Here is a 16,700-nt window from a genome sequence, read left to right as displayed (position 1 = left end):
ACCACAGCCTTATGCGCATAAATAAACATCACAATCATACCAGATGGACAAGATAATTATCCCATTATTTTGAACAGAGCACCATCGACTCCACCGCCTCTCACGTCCTTTCTATCGTAATATATATAATGAAGCTCAAATCGGCAAAAAAATGCCATCGGGAACGCTATCCGTAAGCTACTGACCAAGTCTCTCTTTTGAATGGTCGAGAGACAAAATATGACAACCATTGCCCAAGCATTAACTAATGCCGTGCGAGCTGGTGAAATGCCTTCCTCTTCCAGCATCTTTTATGCATACTTAATTTTTACAGGCCTAACCAACTTTACTGACACATAGTTGGTGCGTTTGCAGACCGAGTTGGGAGAGTGGAGCACCACAGACTGGTCTTGCCGTCGCGCGGCATGTCTGCAGATGTAGGGCGTGAAGTTTACAAGTATAGCTTTTTCTTCCTCCTTATCGTGGTTCTCAGTTATCATCACGGCTCTTGCAGATTATGGATGCAGCTGAGCGAAAACTGCAGCTAACGTCTAATTCGTCATACATAAATATGTTTTACTGAACCACTCTGGTTTCAGTAAATACGTTTGCAGCAAAACAAGCACGTTCTTAACACATCACACACAAAACATGAAGTGCCGAGTGTGACCTTCGGCATAGTGACGGTCTCAAGCACCGTTCATTGTTGTATCCATTCTATTATCTCTCTCTCCCTCACCGCAACGATTTTCTGAAAAGCTGGACTTTATTTTTTTTATTCCACTTGTCTTTAATCCATTTAGTACCAGCACTCATCATCAAAACCACGCATCAATACATGCATCTATTGCCTGCTTGATATCAGTAGGTGTGCTAAACCTGCCGTTCTGGTTACACCCTTATAGCCCGAAAATATTATGTTAGCAAGCTCGAAAAATACACCTTGAAAAAAGATGTAAACGAGAGCTCACCTAAACAAGCGATCAGCAAGGCAGATCTTTTTTCCGGAACACGAAAGTTTGGTGATACTATGTCGACGTACAAGACAGCCGCATGGGAATTTACTATGGATGATATTGTGCTGAAAGTAAACAAAAAAAAAAGACTTTATTAGGTTATGGTTTACCAACACTGTGCCTGCATTTCACCCACTTCCTTCAGTTCTATGGTGTTTCGCAGAATGTGGCTACTGAATTTGCAATGCAGAAAACTAGAGACTTGAGGTTGGCGTGGATACTGAAAATGCCCTCAGGTTTGGTGCACGGATGCTTATTTAAAATACTGGATAGTCTATTTTCAGGCAGATATCATTTATTAAAACACTGCAATCAACCAGATTGAAGTACGAACATTTTTAAACAAGATCGCACTGTTGAAACGTAAGAAACTTGCTTTTCGCTTGTAGAGGCCATTACTCTCTCTCATATCCGTGTTACTACTCGGTCGAAATATTTTTATGCACTTGTACTTAATAAGTTACCTATTTCAGTCTATAGTGCAATTCGAAAGCCAGCAAAAGGAGCATTCGAAACAAAGTTATAATGTGATTGGGCGATCCCCAGGAGCTGAAGGCATGGCACTATAGGCAAATTGTTTAAGAAAGTAGTAATTGAATGAAAAACGCCTATATATATATATATATATATATATATATATATATATATATATATATATATATATATATATATATATATATATATAAGCAGACAAGCCAACAAAACGAAAGGTTGGACAGCCGTCGATGTAGCTCCATTGAACGCGATATTCGAGGGTCGTGGGTTCGACTCCCACCATCGGCGCGTTGGTTTCCTTTCCCTATTTGCATTTAATATTCTCTATCCCTAAAATCATTATAAGACTAATTCCTGTCAATACCAACAACTACACATTTAAAAAAAAGCCCCAGCGCTTGCTTTGGACTCGTAGGCTGTTGGCTCATATACATACATACATATATATATATATATATATATATATATATATATATATATATATATATATATATATATATATATATATATATATATATATATATATATATATATATATATATATATATATATATATATATATATATATATATATATGCTCCTTTCATCAGATATTCATTCCCATGATGTAACGCATTTTGTTGGAGACACGGTCTATGCACTGATATATTTAGACGTTTCTTCGAGTGTTGTCGCATATGTTGACGACAGGCTTTCAAGTCTCTAACATTCAGCCTCGTTTACTGTTCTGAACCATCACTTTCCGGTATATATTGGACAGTGAAGGAAAAATACCGTAGTGAATTGCCATCTTGGCCCCTGAGGGATGCTAACCGGACGACGCAGCGGGCCGCGCCGGCTCACCTTCCTCTCCGCGCGCCAGCAATCACAGAGTCTCCTCTTGAGTCTTAGTATAAGTCATCCTACCATACGTAGTAGGAGAGAACAGTTTGAATTCGACCGGCGGGAACGAAAAGAACCTCGACTTCTTATTGCAATATCTCAGTAATAATTCTAGTTTTTGCTGCCGGATATGGGGCGACAGTGTCACCACATGCCGTTTATTAGATTTTGATAGCATATTTGGGTGTCTTTAGTGTCCCTTTCTGAGAAAACGGCTTGTGTGCCTTTCATAAAACTTGCTCCACGGGATAGGTATCGTATATAGGCAATGATATCAGTGGACCGTACAAATGCATTGAGGTATCGTTTTCACAATCGCTACTGCCTGCTGCTGGTTCTGAGGTAAGGGCTAGAGCCGTCAACGAAGTCGATTGCAGTGCTATCTACAGGCAAAATCTGGGATCGTGACAAGAGATCGTGGCGATGCGCCTCTTCAGGAATGTCGGCAGGCTCAAAGCAATGCAACGCCATTCATCGTGCCAAACTGCCGAACGGTGCAGTAGCAGCGAAAGTATGCTTTTATCAAGGCGAAAGCATTTCTAGACCCATGAGTGTACGTGCAGAAAGTGTGCAATGACAAAACCTCTCCACCCCTTTTAGTACTAGAGCTTATAAATATAGGAGTAGAACAATGATTGTATCAGATAGAGAAGGAAAAAAACCACTCTTAGAACCAAAGTTTGATAAGTGTAGAGTAATTAGTTATTTAAATAGAGCCAAAAACGGCAAGTTCGCGTCGAAATAGTGCGGACGTCGATATAGCCACTGAGACGTGCAAATAACGCTGACGTCAAAACAGCATGAAAAAAACGTCAAAATGGGCTTAGAACCTCCGGGTTTTCTTCGAATTAGACTAGGAAGGTGTAATTAAGACTCATAAATGCGTAATATCACCAAAAACGATATGATGACATAAAAACGAAAAATAAAGGTTGTGACTTCAGATGCGCTTCGCATGAGTAAAACAGGCCGAGGTGCAACTTTAAAAGCATGTATACACCTAGCGACACATGGCCGTTATCAAGAAGTCATGCACCCACTTGACGTCATCTGAGACTTAGTCCCTCATACTGTGGACAATACCGGTTGATAGCGGGGTGCGTATAAAGCTTTCGCCTTAAAATAAAAAGCATACATTACAAAGCAAGCTTGAACAGAACATTAATTTCCGGCACGCTTGCGGCGCTCTGTACTGTGTTGTTCTGTACTGTTCATACCGCTCAGAACAACATTTAAAAAAGGATAAATTTAGTGTGATGCCTCGCGACTTTTTCTGTGTTTTCACTATGAATAACGTCAGCCTGGTGGTCAACTCAGTTCATTCCAATGGTCGAGATATATGTGTTCTACCAAGCTTAAAGTGTGCGGGCGAGAAAGGCAAAGTAAATGCGAGCATTTCTCTTTGTCCTTTTCCCTTCTGATTTGAAAGCGAGCTGCGGGTGCAAGTTGATCACCTCTTCTACGATATGGTGATGCACCGCTTCCATTCTAATGTCACCTACAAGCACAAAAAGATCGTCCGTTAGAATTTTTCTCGGTGCCGATCGCCTTTTCTATCGGCAGTACGCACCCCAGATTGTCCTCGGAGGTGACGACTACTTTCACGCCACTCCGCGCGGCGGCAGCAGAGAGTCGGCTCACTGGCCATTGCTTCAACATTATAAACGGCTCACTTTCAAAGAGAAACCATGTAGCTTTTTAACGTCAAAACCTCCCCTCTTAGTACCGCACCATAGTGTAATTATAGAATCACTCGTGTGATGACCGTCGGCTTCACCAAACCCTGCTTCGATTCACTATCTCGTTTTTTTTTTTTGTTTTTTTTTTTAATCTGCATCTGACTGATTGTTTTGATGCCAAGCCGTCATTTTTTATATTGCGAAAGCCATCACATGAATATCGGAGCCGAGCAGAGACATTTGCTTTGTCCGATTCTCTATTCGGCCACCACGTCGATATGTCACAGTCCGCCTGTCCCGGCAAGGGTAATTCCGTCAGTGCTTTCAAGCAATATCATCGCTCCAATATGGTTTAACCCGGATAATTATTCCTCAAATCTACTCTCAATATTGGATTATTTATTCTTGACTCAGCCGTCCACTAGCTCATTTTTAGGCCCTATTTAATTAGTTAGAGTTCAGCGCATGCTCAACTAGGGAGACGCGCAATCTGAGCAAATATAGGCCCCGTATATGTAATATGTAATATTTTAATGTAATATTTTTGTTAGTAATGTGAGGTAACATCTCAGGTTCAAGAAAAACAAAACAAAACAGTTTCTTCCGTGTTGTTGACAGACAAGCTGTGCTGTCCAGACAACGCTGAAATATCAGTTTTTTTGGTGGGGTGGGGGGTACAAATTAAAATGCGGCCATTTACTCAAAGGTAAGAGCGAGCTGTGAAACTAAAAGCACGTGAACTGAGATGTACATGTACCTGGGTGTATTGGTACATATTCATTAAGATACAGGAGCGCATTGGTAGAAGAGAACAGGGCCAGCTTGAAATTGCAACAGGTCTATTTGGCGAATAGCGCTTATGCACCCATGCGCTTTAGCGCACGAAAACAAAACGAAGATACATAAGTTCTATTTTCTCGCACGGCATAAGTATTTAACGCCATGCAATGAAAGCATCATTTCAGAGCATGGATGTGAGAAAGGAGGGCTCCCGAAAGCGACCTCTTCGCACTGCACCTGCCAAGCTTATATTGAACTATTATGATTCACTTGGCGATTGATCTCGAGAGACTCCGCAGTGGTAGGCTCCAGAAATGTCGATCACTTTGGCAGAAGCTAATCCACTTGCGCGTCTAAGCTCTAGCCGAAAGACACCTTAGCGAAGTGTTTCGAAATGTCGACACTCTGGTGAGGCTTAATGAGCGTTGACCACGTGACTAGGTGGGAAAGCAAATTTTAGTTTCCTAGTCTTGTTTAACTTTGTTGTTGTCGTTTTTATCGGTTTACTTGGCTTCGGACAAAAATTGAAGCAGGGGACGTCCTTTCCTTTTATTATCCTCTTGCTCATCTTCACAGTTACCCTGTTAGCTGTGCTGCGTTTTTTTTTTATTTTTTTGGCGCCTTAGTTTGGTTTTTGCTATTCTTGTTTGACGTGGCGTCCAGTCCTTCCAGCGTCTAGCTTTTGCCGCTTGGTTTTTTGTAGCAGTTACGTCCACATTCTTTCCATATATTATCGGCCGGGTTCGTCAATTCACGTTCGGAGTAATATAACGTATGCCTCAGTATTTGGGTTTACCGGTGATTCTGTCGACGGCTTTCTAAATGACCTTATCCTTTGTATCTTGCTTTGTTGCACAGCGTTGCGCAATGCGCACAGTCCTTTCAGCCTCTCTCCTTCCTTCCGCTTCCTCTCTCCTCACGCAAACATATATATATATATATATATATATATATATATATATATATATATAAAAGTGAAAAATTGCTTCATACTGTTTCCAAGTTTATTTGTAGTCGACGTTTCGGCAGGAGCCCTGCCTTGAGAAAGGCAGGGCTCCTGCCGAAACGTCGACTACAAATAAACTTGGAAACAGTATGAAGCAATTTTTCACTTTTATGTAACCTCTAGCAACCAAGTACGTCTATTTACTTATCCTAAGTTTCTTCAATGGCTGCTAGCAACGCTTCTACCATTTCCTGAAGGTCTTGAGAAAGGCAGGGCTCCTGCCGAAACGTCGACTACAAATAAACTTGGAAACAGTATGAAGCAATTTTTCACTTTTATGTAACCTCTAGCAACCAAGTACGTCTATTTACTTATCCTATATATATATATATATATATATATATATATATATATATATTAAAAAGACATAAAAGTACCATCCCCAACGCTTTCCTCGGCCTCGCCGACTGTTGGCTTCTTTCCTTCATGTATTATAACCAGCAACCTCATTTCCCTTAATTGATCTGCTTGTAGCTTACGGGGGTCTCGGTTCTGGCAGTCTTGAATCCATAAGTAGCGTAAGAGGGTTCTAGCACAGCTGTCGCCCTCGCTCTTGATCACGTTCTACGTGACGCTGGCGGTAACAAAGGACGTTCCACGTGCGCCGCTATGGTTGAGGGTGGCGCTGGTGAACACTCTCAAGGAGGAACGCTCTCTCTCCTGAACAAGCTTTTAGAAGTGGTTGAGGTAAACAGGGAGGTGCATAAAGCCGGTTTTGGTAGGGCTTTTCAGTGAGATGGCATTCATTTTAATAGAAAGGTGGGAGCAGAGATCGGCTGGCGCCTGGCAGGCAGGGCTGTAGCTTTTTTAGGGGGACCGCGAGGACTCCGTGCACAGAGATAGTTAGAAGTGAAGCAGAAGAAAGTGTAATAACGGAGGCTGAGCCTCCGAAAATGGCAAGGAGTAGGTCGAGAAGGAAAAGTACAAAAAAGAAATTTAACACATGGATCAGCTACATAAACATGCAAAGAGGTAGAAAAAGAGCGAAAAGGCTAGAGATAGACCAGCAGTTGAAGGATGACAAAATAAGTGTGTACGCTCTTTGCGATGCTCATCTCAGGGATCTAGAAGATCCGCCGTTTATAGAAGGCTACGTCTGGGTAGGGTGCAACAGAACGAGAACGGAAGAAAAGGGAGGAGGGGTAGGTACGTTGATACACCAGGGAACAAATTGGCAAAGAATTAAATCATCTTGTAAAGAACATATGTGGGTTTCAGGAACAATTGCCAGCATAAGGAAATGGCTAGGGGTAGTTTATTTAGGAACAGGACATCAATGCAGGCAAGAAAACAAGGATCTTGTTGAATGTCTCAGTGACGATATAAGCCAGTTTGGAAACGGGGCCAATATTATTCTACTGGGGGACATGAACGGCCACATCGACGATCTGGATGGATACACGGATTGTAACGGAAAGTTAATGCTTGATTTCTGTGAGCGACACGATCTAGTTATAGTAAATAGAGAAACAAAATGGTGAAGGCCAAATCACGAGGGAATTCCGCAACAGGCAGACGACCATTGATTATTGTCTAATGTCGCAGGAAATTTATAGCAAGGTCAGAAGAATGGCAATAGACGAAGAAGGGGAGTGTAGTCTGGCAAGTGATCATAAACGTATTAGTCTGCAGATGGGGCCCTTCATGAAAAGAGAAATGGAACTTAGACAAAACGTAAACGCAAAATTAAACGACGATCAAACAGCGCAGATAGCAGCAGACATAGAGGAAGCAATAGAGAAAATCCCCATGGAAGACTGGGATTATGAACAGGTAGAACGACTCATAAGGAGGAAAATTCAGGAGGTTAAAGTAGCAAACCGCTGGAATGAAAAGCGGAAGCCACGGAGCTGGTGGAATAAGGAAATCAGGGAAGCTATTGAACAACGACGGGCTGCTTCAAGGGAACACCGAATTGCAAAGAAAGCACAGGTATCTCAGGAGGAAATCGACCAAAAGTATGAATCATACCGACAAAAGAAACTTGAGGTGCAGGCCCTCGTCCAAAGTAAAATAAGGCAGAAGAGCGTGTTGTCGGGCTAGTCGGGCTGTCGGGCTTATATACTAAAATAAGGCAGTCCACCGATCGCTTGATGGCTGACATACACGATGCCTCTAGAGGCGAAGCAAGAAAATTCTGGAACCATATAAGCTGGCTAAGGAAGAACAATAAAAAAAAGCAGGATCGGATTCAAGATAACGAGGGAAATTGTTTAAAGGAAGACAGCGCAGTGAACAACATTACATCAATTATAGCTGAGTCATTTAAGAGCGACGATAGGGTAATCTCCGCAAATCAGGAAGCAACATTAGATAGCAGAATACAAAGCAGCTTAGAACTGACCAATCTAAACTGGAAAAAGGCAGAAAAAAAATATTCCTAAAAACACATCTACAGGAATAGATGGAATTCCGATCAAGCTGATTAATGAACTCGGTCCGAAAAGTAAGGAAACGTTGTTAAAAGCTCTGGAAACAGTCATAACGAATAAGCAATTCCGGACAGCTGGCGGCAGAGTAAAATGAATTTGATTTATAAAGGGAAAGGAGACAGGGTGCACATAAAATCCTACAGGCCGATTACCATAACATCTGTTATGTACAGGTTAGCCATGCAGGCGGTGAAATTAAAGGTGCAAGCATGGGTTGAAAGTAACAAGATACTCGGAGAACTTCAGAACGGCTTTAGAAATTTTAGGCTCTTAGATGATAGCCAGTTCGTGCTTACCCAATGCATCGAAATATCTAGAGCTGAAAATAGACTTTTGTATTTGGCCTTCCTGGACATAAACGGGGCGAACGACAACGTAAGCAGAAAACTCCTTTGGAACATATTAAAAGAAGAAGGTATCGGTTATGAGATACAGTTCCTACAGGAAATATACCGGGATTACAAAGTAGAAATTACGTGGGAAGGGATAAGAAGTACGGAAGATGTCAAAGTATGCAAAGGATTAAGACAAGGCTGTCCTCTATCACCGCTGCTGTTCATGCTTTATACGATAAATCTGGAACGGAGGATACATGACAGTAACCTAGGTTTTAACCTGTCATATAGATTAGGGGGATAGGCGGTAAAGCAGCGCCTCCCCGGTTTGATGTATGCAGACGATATTGTGCTGCTAGCTGAGAGTCTGGAAGAATTGCAAATTCTAGTTAAGTATTGCGGAGACGAAGGGGACGCTCTAGGCTTCAGTTTCAGGGCAGTTAAGTCGGGTCTGGTGATTTTCAACGCCTCAACTGATCAGGGTCTTAAAATGCAAGGTCATGAAATACCTAGAGTAGCAGAATATAAATATCTGGGGGTATGGGTAAACGAAGGATTGGTATACATTGGAAAGCATGAGCAATCACTTAAGGCCAAAGGGCGAAGAAATGCCGGGATAATGAAGCATAATGCATTGTGGGGATACAATAGGTATGAGGTTTTGAGGGGTATTTGGAAAGGAATTATAGTGCCCGGACTTACTTTCGGAAATGCGGTTTTGTGCCTAAAATCAGAGGCACAGTCGACATTACAAATAAATCAGAGAGCCGTTGGACGATTAGTACTAGGTGCCCACGGCAAACCCACAAATCAGGCGGTACGGGGAGATATGGGCTGAACATCATTTGAAGTACGGGATGCTCAGAGTAAAATAATATATGAGGAACGCCTGAAGGAATTGGAGAGTAACAGATGGGCAGCTAAAGTATTTAAATACATGTACTTAAAAAGCGTTGACTCACAATGGAGTAAAAGAACTAGGAAACTAACCAATAAGTATGCTAGTGACAAGGACGGAGAAATATAGAGCATTAAGCAACAGGTGAAAAACACAGAAGGTAAAAATTGGATAAATTCGATGAAAAAGAAACAGAGTGTTGAATCATACCGAAAGTGGAAAATGCAGATCAGGAAGGAAGATTTTTTTGATAACTCAAGAGGCAGTGCCCTACTTTTTGAAGCTAGATCAAGGTGCCTTAGAACACGCAGCTACAAAAAGAAATTTAACAATGGAGATGACGCATGGTGCTGTATGTGGTAACTGCAGTGAAACAATTGACCATATTATACTCGAATGTAAAGGTATCGATCCGGAAGTTGATGCAGGCGCAGTCACTGTTCCTGAAGCTCTGGGGTTTAGAGATAACAGTGGCCGGGGGAATAAGGCGGCGGTGGAAACTAGCAAGAAACGACTAGAAGATTGGTGGCTTAAAAGCAGAGAAGTGACATAATGTTAGTAATGTAGGAACAAAAATTTAATAAATAGAATGATGGTTTAGTTAACTATTCTAAATCAATAATAAGATATAGGGAGAAAAATGAGCATGATAGCTACTGCTACCATCCCGTTTCAAAAAGGACGCTCCTATATTCCATCCATCCAAGGTTCGTATATAGACAGCATAAATACCCAAGAAAGTAGCAGGGGGGACAGCGGGCGATGTAGCTCAGTTGGAAGAGCACCAGACGCGATATTCGGAGGTCGTGGGTTCGGTTCCCACCATCTACACGTTGTTTTTTCTTCTACTTTGTGTTTAATTATCTTTCCCCTAATCAGATTACAATAATAAGTTCTGTGATTATGCAAGTAAACATTAAAAAAAAGACATAAAAATACGATCCCCAACGCTTTCCTCGGCCTCCCCGACTGTTGGCCACACACACACACACACACACACACACACACACACACACACACACACACACACACACACACACACACACACACACACACACACACACACACACACACACACACACACACACACACACACACACACATATATATATATACAGCAACCATGTCTCAACGAAGTACTTGTTAAATGAAAAACGGCATTATTCCGGGCTGGTTGGTACGACAATATGATTCCTGTTGTTGGTTTTTCATTTAAAAAGTACTTCGTTGAGACATGGTTGCTGTCTCACCCTGAGTGGGTGTGAGCCAGTCCGAGTGCGTTAGCACCTCGCCGCAGGCATACGGCTGATGTGTAACCATCCCTAATAGAACTTATTCTCGAATAATTAGGTGTCCTCGGCAGCCGGATTTCGTTTTTGGTGGACCAAATAACTTGATGTTAATACTTGCTGCTATTTTTATGTAGGAACTGAAATCAGTACATTTTATAACACCTTAGCTTCCCAGTAACTTCCGCGAGTCTTTGTTTGGCACTCCTCGTTACCTTATTGATGCGCTTACAACTCCAGCCAAGAATAAGCCTCGTACTCCGTCTAAGGCTTTCGTATATTTGTGTATGTAGTAAGGGACGATCTGAAAGAAAAAGAAGGAAATCACATCGCATGGCAAAACGGCACTGACTGAGGTTCTTACAAAAAAAGCACGAAGGTGGATAAGGAAGCATATTGTTGGCTAGATTAATAAACGAATGGATCAAGTTAAGCTGGCAAAAATGTACTGACTTCGTGAGTTCAGTAGCGGTATATGTCTTAAAAAGCCGGTTTAATGAGGCAATGCCGGTATATCTATTAAAAAGCCGGTTTGATGAGTGCAGTCCCGATGTATGTCCCCGAGGCTAATTACCCAGTTATTCCCGACTAGGTTACTACCAGCCACATAAAAAAGGGCCTCATAATGGGCTTTGTCGCACAAGGCGGACTTATTGTTGTCCGATGGCGGAACTGATCATAGGATCACAGCCACATCGGAGCAACTATTTGAGACCTATGACCAATTTCCCAAACATTTCACTCCAAATAGCCGAGCCCCAAGCCGGGGGAAAGCTTGTACCCATTGAAAAGCCGGTGGGTACCCAGTGGCACTAGGGATCGAACCTGGTACCTCCCGAACAAGAGGCGGATGCTCTATACAAGGCCACGCTTCGGTGACCTACAAAGGGCAGTGAAAAAGGACAAGATTGCGTTTATGTCTGCGACGTTACGCTACCACGCTACCACGTTACGCTACCACCAACGATCATTTTCATCATCATAACTATCACTGCATCACCAGCTCTCATCAGCATCACTATCACTACTATCACCGGTCTCATAGCGGGAGCCGATTTGTATGCTAAACTCCATAAGCCAACTACTATCACCCACTATTACCATCGCTATCACAAACTAGCAGCGCCCATATTATCATCATAGCTATCACTAAAAACCGTCATTGTCATCACCACTATTACCGTCATCCCTATCATTAGCTGCCACCATCAATTATCGCTAACCCCATCGCCATCCTCATCACCACGTTATCATAACTATCAAACCATTGCCACTAACTACCACTATCTCTATATATTACTAAATACTATCGTCATCGTGCTATCATCACTGTCATTAACTAAAACTATCACTATACGAAATTATCAATATTATTATCATCAACTGATATATCCCTATATACTCCCAGTAACTATCCTTATCACTTTTCTTTTTTTATGTTTATCAATATCATTTTTAGCAGGTGCCATTCGCTCATATATTACCGGGAGTTCTTTAGAAAAGTTTAAGACGACTGGTTTTAGATTTCTTTTATCCCTGTGGTTGTATTAGGGGTACAGCGACACCAGGTAAGTCAAACTGCCACAATTAGTTTGCTAATTAGTTAAATAAGTCTTTTAAACTTAAATTTTCATTTTAAGTAGTATGTTGTTTAACAGAATTGTAGCTCATCCGCGAAATGGCAAAGCCTCGCAAATAAATATTCGGCGCCATTTTTAATAGCTTCTGGTGCGTATTTGAATATTTTCTAGGTATGCTGAATCATGCTTGCAGTGAAATTGAAAAATGCACTGTTGGGTCGGTTTCGCCCTCCACCCCAATCTTAATGCTTGCTTGTGTGCTCGGACTACGATTACCATTTCTTGAGCCAAAGTGACAGCACTAAAACGCCACGCCTTGCGAAGTGCACAGAGGACAGTCAACAGAATATGTGTAGCATAAAAGAACATGGGACAATCATTCAAAAACTTCCTGAGTGCAAAAGCAGGAGCAGAAATTTGCGGAGCTTAAAATTCACTTGTAATCCGCAAACCCTACTAGAGCACTTGTAAAATGTAAGCGTTCCTGACCTGATCGTAACGAGTTATTAGACCAGAAATGAGTGGATCACAGTCCCGATACCAGTAGATTACAGCCAGTGCAGTCACTCCGATGAGGCCGTAGAAAAAGGACACCAGAAAAATTCCCCCCAACGCCACACTGGAAAATGAAAAAATATAATTTCTATTTTTGATGAACCGCTGTCTATATCAGAAGAACTGTGAACAGAGAAGTGCATGGTGTCGTTAGCATTAGACACAAGAAAAAGAAAAGGTACACTCTATCTATGTCCTCTACTCAATTCCTTTTTGCTGCTTGCTTCTCTACGAAAGGACGCCCGACAAGCTTAGTGAGTAATTATGTCATGAGCGTTTTCAAGTGCCTAAGCATGAAAATAGCACAAGTGTTAGCGCCAATTATTGCAATAGCTTGATTTTGTGAGAGACTTTAATGGACTTGGGCGCTGTAACGTTACCCCAAACAACAACTTAAACATGATGATGATTTTAGTTCAGTGCCTTCTTGTGTGCTTGTGGCGGCCAGCTCAACAATTAACGACCGACAGTCAAGCTGGTCCGCAAGTGAAACTTTTTGACGAGTGAATGCCTTTTCACGGAGAAAAAGAACGAGGAGACCCTTATGGTAGACAATGCACATAACGTAAATTGAAGCTAGAAACTAGAATAAAAAAAAAACTGCTAGATACGCGCCGTATCCGAGGATGCCGTGCGTATCTAGCAGCTTTCTGCATTGACTCGCGCTTTTTCTGTGCCTTGTGTAGGTGGATAAATGCTCGTTGAGTCTCAAGGACATGGCTGTGCGCAGCCATGGCCTAAAGGTTTAAAAAACAAAGCTCTGCGTGTCTTCTTGAGAATAATATTGCAAGTCCGTGCTTAAATCTTGTCGTGCTCCCTTCCGGCTCGGAATACCGTTACCGTCGATACCGCTCCTTGCATCGTAAGCTGCACGAGTATGTGATCAGTTCGAATGTTTGGCTATCTAGTTCTATGTCATTGCCAGAAGAAGCAGGGCAGCTGTGCGATTAATCAGATCCAATCCCCTGGTTTCGAGAGAAACATTCTTCGAGATTCCAGGCTGCTACGCGGCCTGAAAGGTAAAACATGGCGCACAGCCAGCTGTGTACGCGAGCAGAAGCATTCGTGTTCACGATGGAAATTGTCCACTACGCTACTGTGTTAAGCGTTGCGCAGTAACAAAATACGTATCACACAGCAAACGTGAAGGAGCGAGCCGCAAATAGCAGTTCAATTAAACTTCATTGAGAGCAGCAATTCATTGCCAAGCCGAAGTCGCCGATGCCATAGAGGCTAATAAGGACACCAAAGCGATGACCCTGTCAATGACGTAATCGGTATTAAACAGTTGAAATCGAACCTATTTAATACTTATACTTCGAAATTGAACTTATTTGTCAGGTCGTCATAGCATCTGGCGTAGCAGGATTGTATTTCGTCATTGTGACTTGGCAGCAAGATTTGTGTCCGTTCAGTTTACTGAAAGTTTATGGAGATTATAAAGAAAAGTCATGCGACATCAACACTGTGATGATGCTGTTGTGTTAAGTATGTGGGACAAATTGGTTCAAATGAACGTCGCTTAGACACGGTTGAAATGGCATGACAACTACGTTATTTTATCTATTCGGAAGCATTCTGTACTTAAGCCAGGTCAGACAATACAGAAACAAAAAGCGATGTTCTTGTGGTCTGGCTTCCGATTTGCACATAGGCGATGCCGCTTTCGATCGCCGGTTGCACCCAGTACCCGCCTGTCTTTCAATAATTATAACATTTCCTTGGCATTTTTGTTTTAATGGAACGCTTAGAAAAATGATCATGTACCTAAACGCTCCAAAATAGAACACAAATCCGTAGGGGACTAAAATATGTATTTCACTGGGAATCCCATCGTGGCCTTTTGTCTATAAAAACTGCTTCTAAAACTCTGCGCTGTTGCCAGGGTACAATGCCAGAACCGAGACGACCTTTGCAAGTTACGAGGTCATTTTAAACTGGATTTTCTTAAGAAGAGACTTAATCTGTACGTAATCCACGCGGTGGAGGCCGCAAGTGCCCACTTGAGGGAATAAATCAGCAGTGCTGTTTCAATATTGTATCATATTGTATAATATCTGTTTATTATTTTATCTACCCTGCCCTTTCTCCTTGTCGCACATCTCTTTGATTTCTCCTACCGCTTCCTCACAATACCCTTTATTGTCGTCGCCCCAGTTCAGTTGGTTCAGATATCAGATAGCATATACCGGGGCTGGCAAACATCTTTTCCTTCTTTTTTGATATCAAATAGTAAATAACTGCACACTACTACCACTACTACGACAAAGGGTGTGTCGGAGAGGCCGGAAGCTAAAAAAAAAAACGACTTAAGCAGCACGCTCGTGGCGTAAAAAGCAAAAGCGCTCACAATTACGCTTTTCTGAAAGTTCCGTCGTGAATGACTACAATGTTGACTAGGACAAGACAAGGATCGGCGCCACTGGAAATATAACAGCAGCACCACTACATTTCGAATCACAAATATACACCACATCACGCACTTTGAACAGAAACGACGGAAATATTAAACGAATTTACGCGCGTTTCATGCGGTGATTGTTCAACATGTTTACGATACTTTGCTTGGGACGACTTCTTTGTGAATCGTTTTGGAGACGTGTAACAGCAACTGGTTTTTGTTACTGGTCGGCGCCTTGTTTCTCGCTCAAACAAAACTAATAAGCGGTAACACACGTGGCGGAGGGGGGGGGGGGGCGACATCACATAAATAGATCATGACAGACGCAGAAGGTGGTGTGACGTAATTAGAAATGCTGCAAAAAGTGGCATGAAAGCCCATGAGTTTTAAATATGAGATTTCGGATTGCGGAACAAGAAATGCGGTAACAAGGCCGCCAATTGAGAGCAGCTGGATAATGACTGGTGAAGCTGAGCCAAGCTGCTCCATGGGCCCTTCCAATACAGTCCTTATAGAAAAAAAAAAGTGGAGGAAGGTAAAGTAAAAACGGTGCATTCTTTCGGGTCCGGAAAACAATGCGCTCATGCCTTAGCGCGTCAAAAAGACTTCTTAGAAACTACAGCCTCTCACTAGTGTTCGAATGTCTTTTATGCAAAATGAAGCATTTTTCACTAGATTGGTCGCTTTCGCATTGAGCATGCACTAAGACTCCGTCAAATTCCCATAAACAGAGTTCCTTGATCATGGGGGCATGCAGTCACTCCAGTTTCACTGAAAGACAACGCTTAGAGCTGGGCAACTTACAGCCTTGCTTCGAACAGAGACCGTGCAGCCAGGAACCTTTGAGTTATCATCTGATCCAAGCCAATTCGTGTGAGCTGGAAAGGGAAGGTAGCGACAGACGCTGCCCAGACTGTCTCGTCGGTCTCCAGGTCCATGTCAGTTCTGCGTGCCATGAACACAACAAGCACGAAAAACTCATTTATTTTTAAAACAAACCGTATTTCAGAATATTCGTTGGGAGCACTTCGCTGTTCAGAGCTGGCTCAGTTAGTTTCATTCTAGCCTTCAACGAAGGTTCAATTGACTGCAGCCTCCAATCTATGAGACCTGCAAAGTACATACGACACCGAAAAAACAGCATTTTGAGGGCGTGGTATGATTTTCCGGTATCTTTATATCCAATTATTACATCTTGGTTATGCACACAAACAGCATGCATGGACATTGAACCTGGAGGTTATTAAAAAAAATAACTTTCACGAACATCTGATACATAAGGTATAAAGATGAGTGTTGTTAAGAAGGCACAACATGAATTACATGAAGATATCAGTCCCGAAAACCGAGAGAAAGTACTAGAGAAGGTTGAG

General features: G+C 42.2%; 1 protein-coding gene across 1 annotated transcript in view; it reads right to left on the bottom strand.

Moving 5' to 3' along the window:
• LOC146174727 (sodium/iodide cotransporter-like) overlaps positions 1-16,700 on the bottom strand; it is an 82,609-nt gene that overhangs the window by 11,629 nt on the left and 54,280 nt on the right. The window contains exons 7-10 of the mRNA XM_084585449.1: positions 16,132-16,272; positions 12,861-12,990; positions 11,007-11,095; positions 951-1,060 (exon numbers count right to left, since the gene is read on the bottom strand). Of these exons, the coding sequence (XP_084441575.1) occupies positions 951-1,060; positions 11,007-11,095; positions 12,861-12,990; positions 16,132-16,272 (470 nt within the window). The remainder of the gene's footprint in view (positions 1-950; positions 1,061-11,006; positions 11,096-12,860; positions 12,991-16,131; positions 16,273-16,700) is intronic.

The sequence above is a fragment of the Amblyomma maculatum genome, chromosome 11 (genome assembly GCF_055883805.1).
Source record: "Amblyomma maculatum isolate TAMU_Amacu chromosome 11, ASM5588380v1, whole genome shotgun sequence".
Taxonomy (NCBI): domain Eukaryota; kingdom Metazoa; phylum Arthropoda; class Arachnida; order Ixodida; family Ixodidae; genus Amblyomma; species Amblyomma maculatum.
Note: the sequence above shows the minus strand (reverse complement) of the source record. Positions and strands in the feature narration are given on the sequence as shown.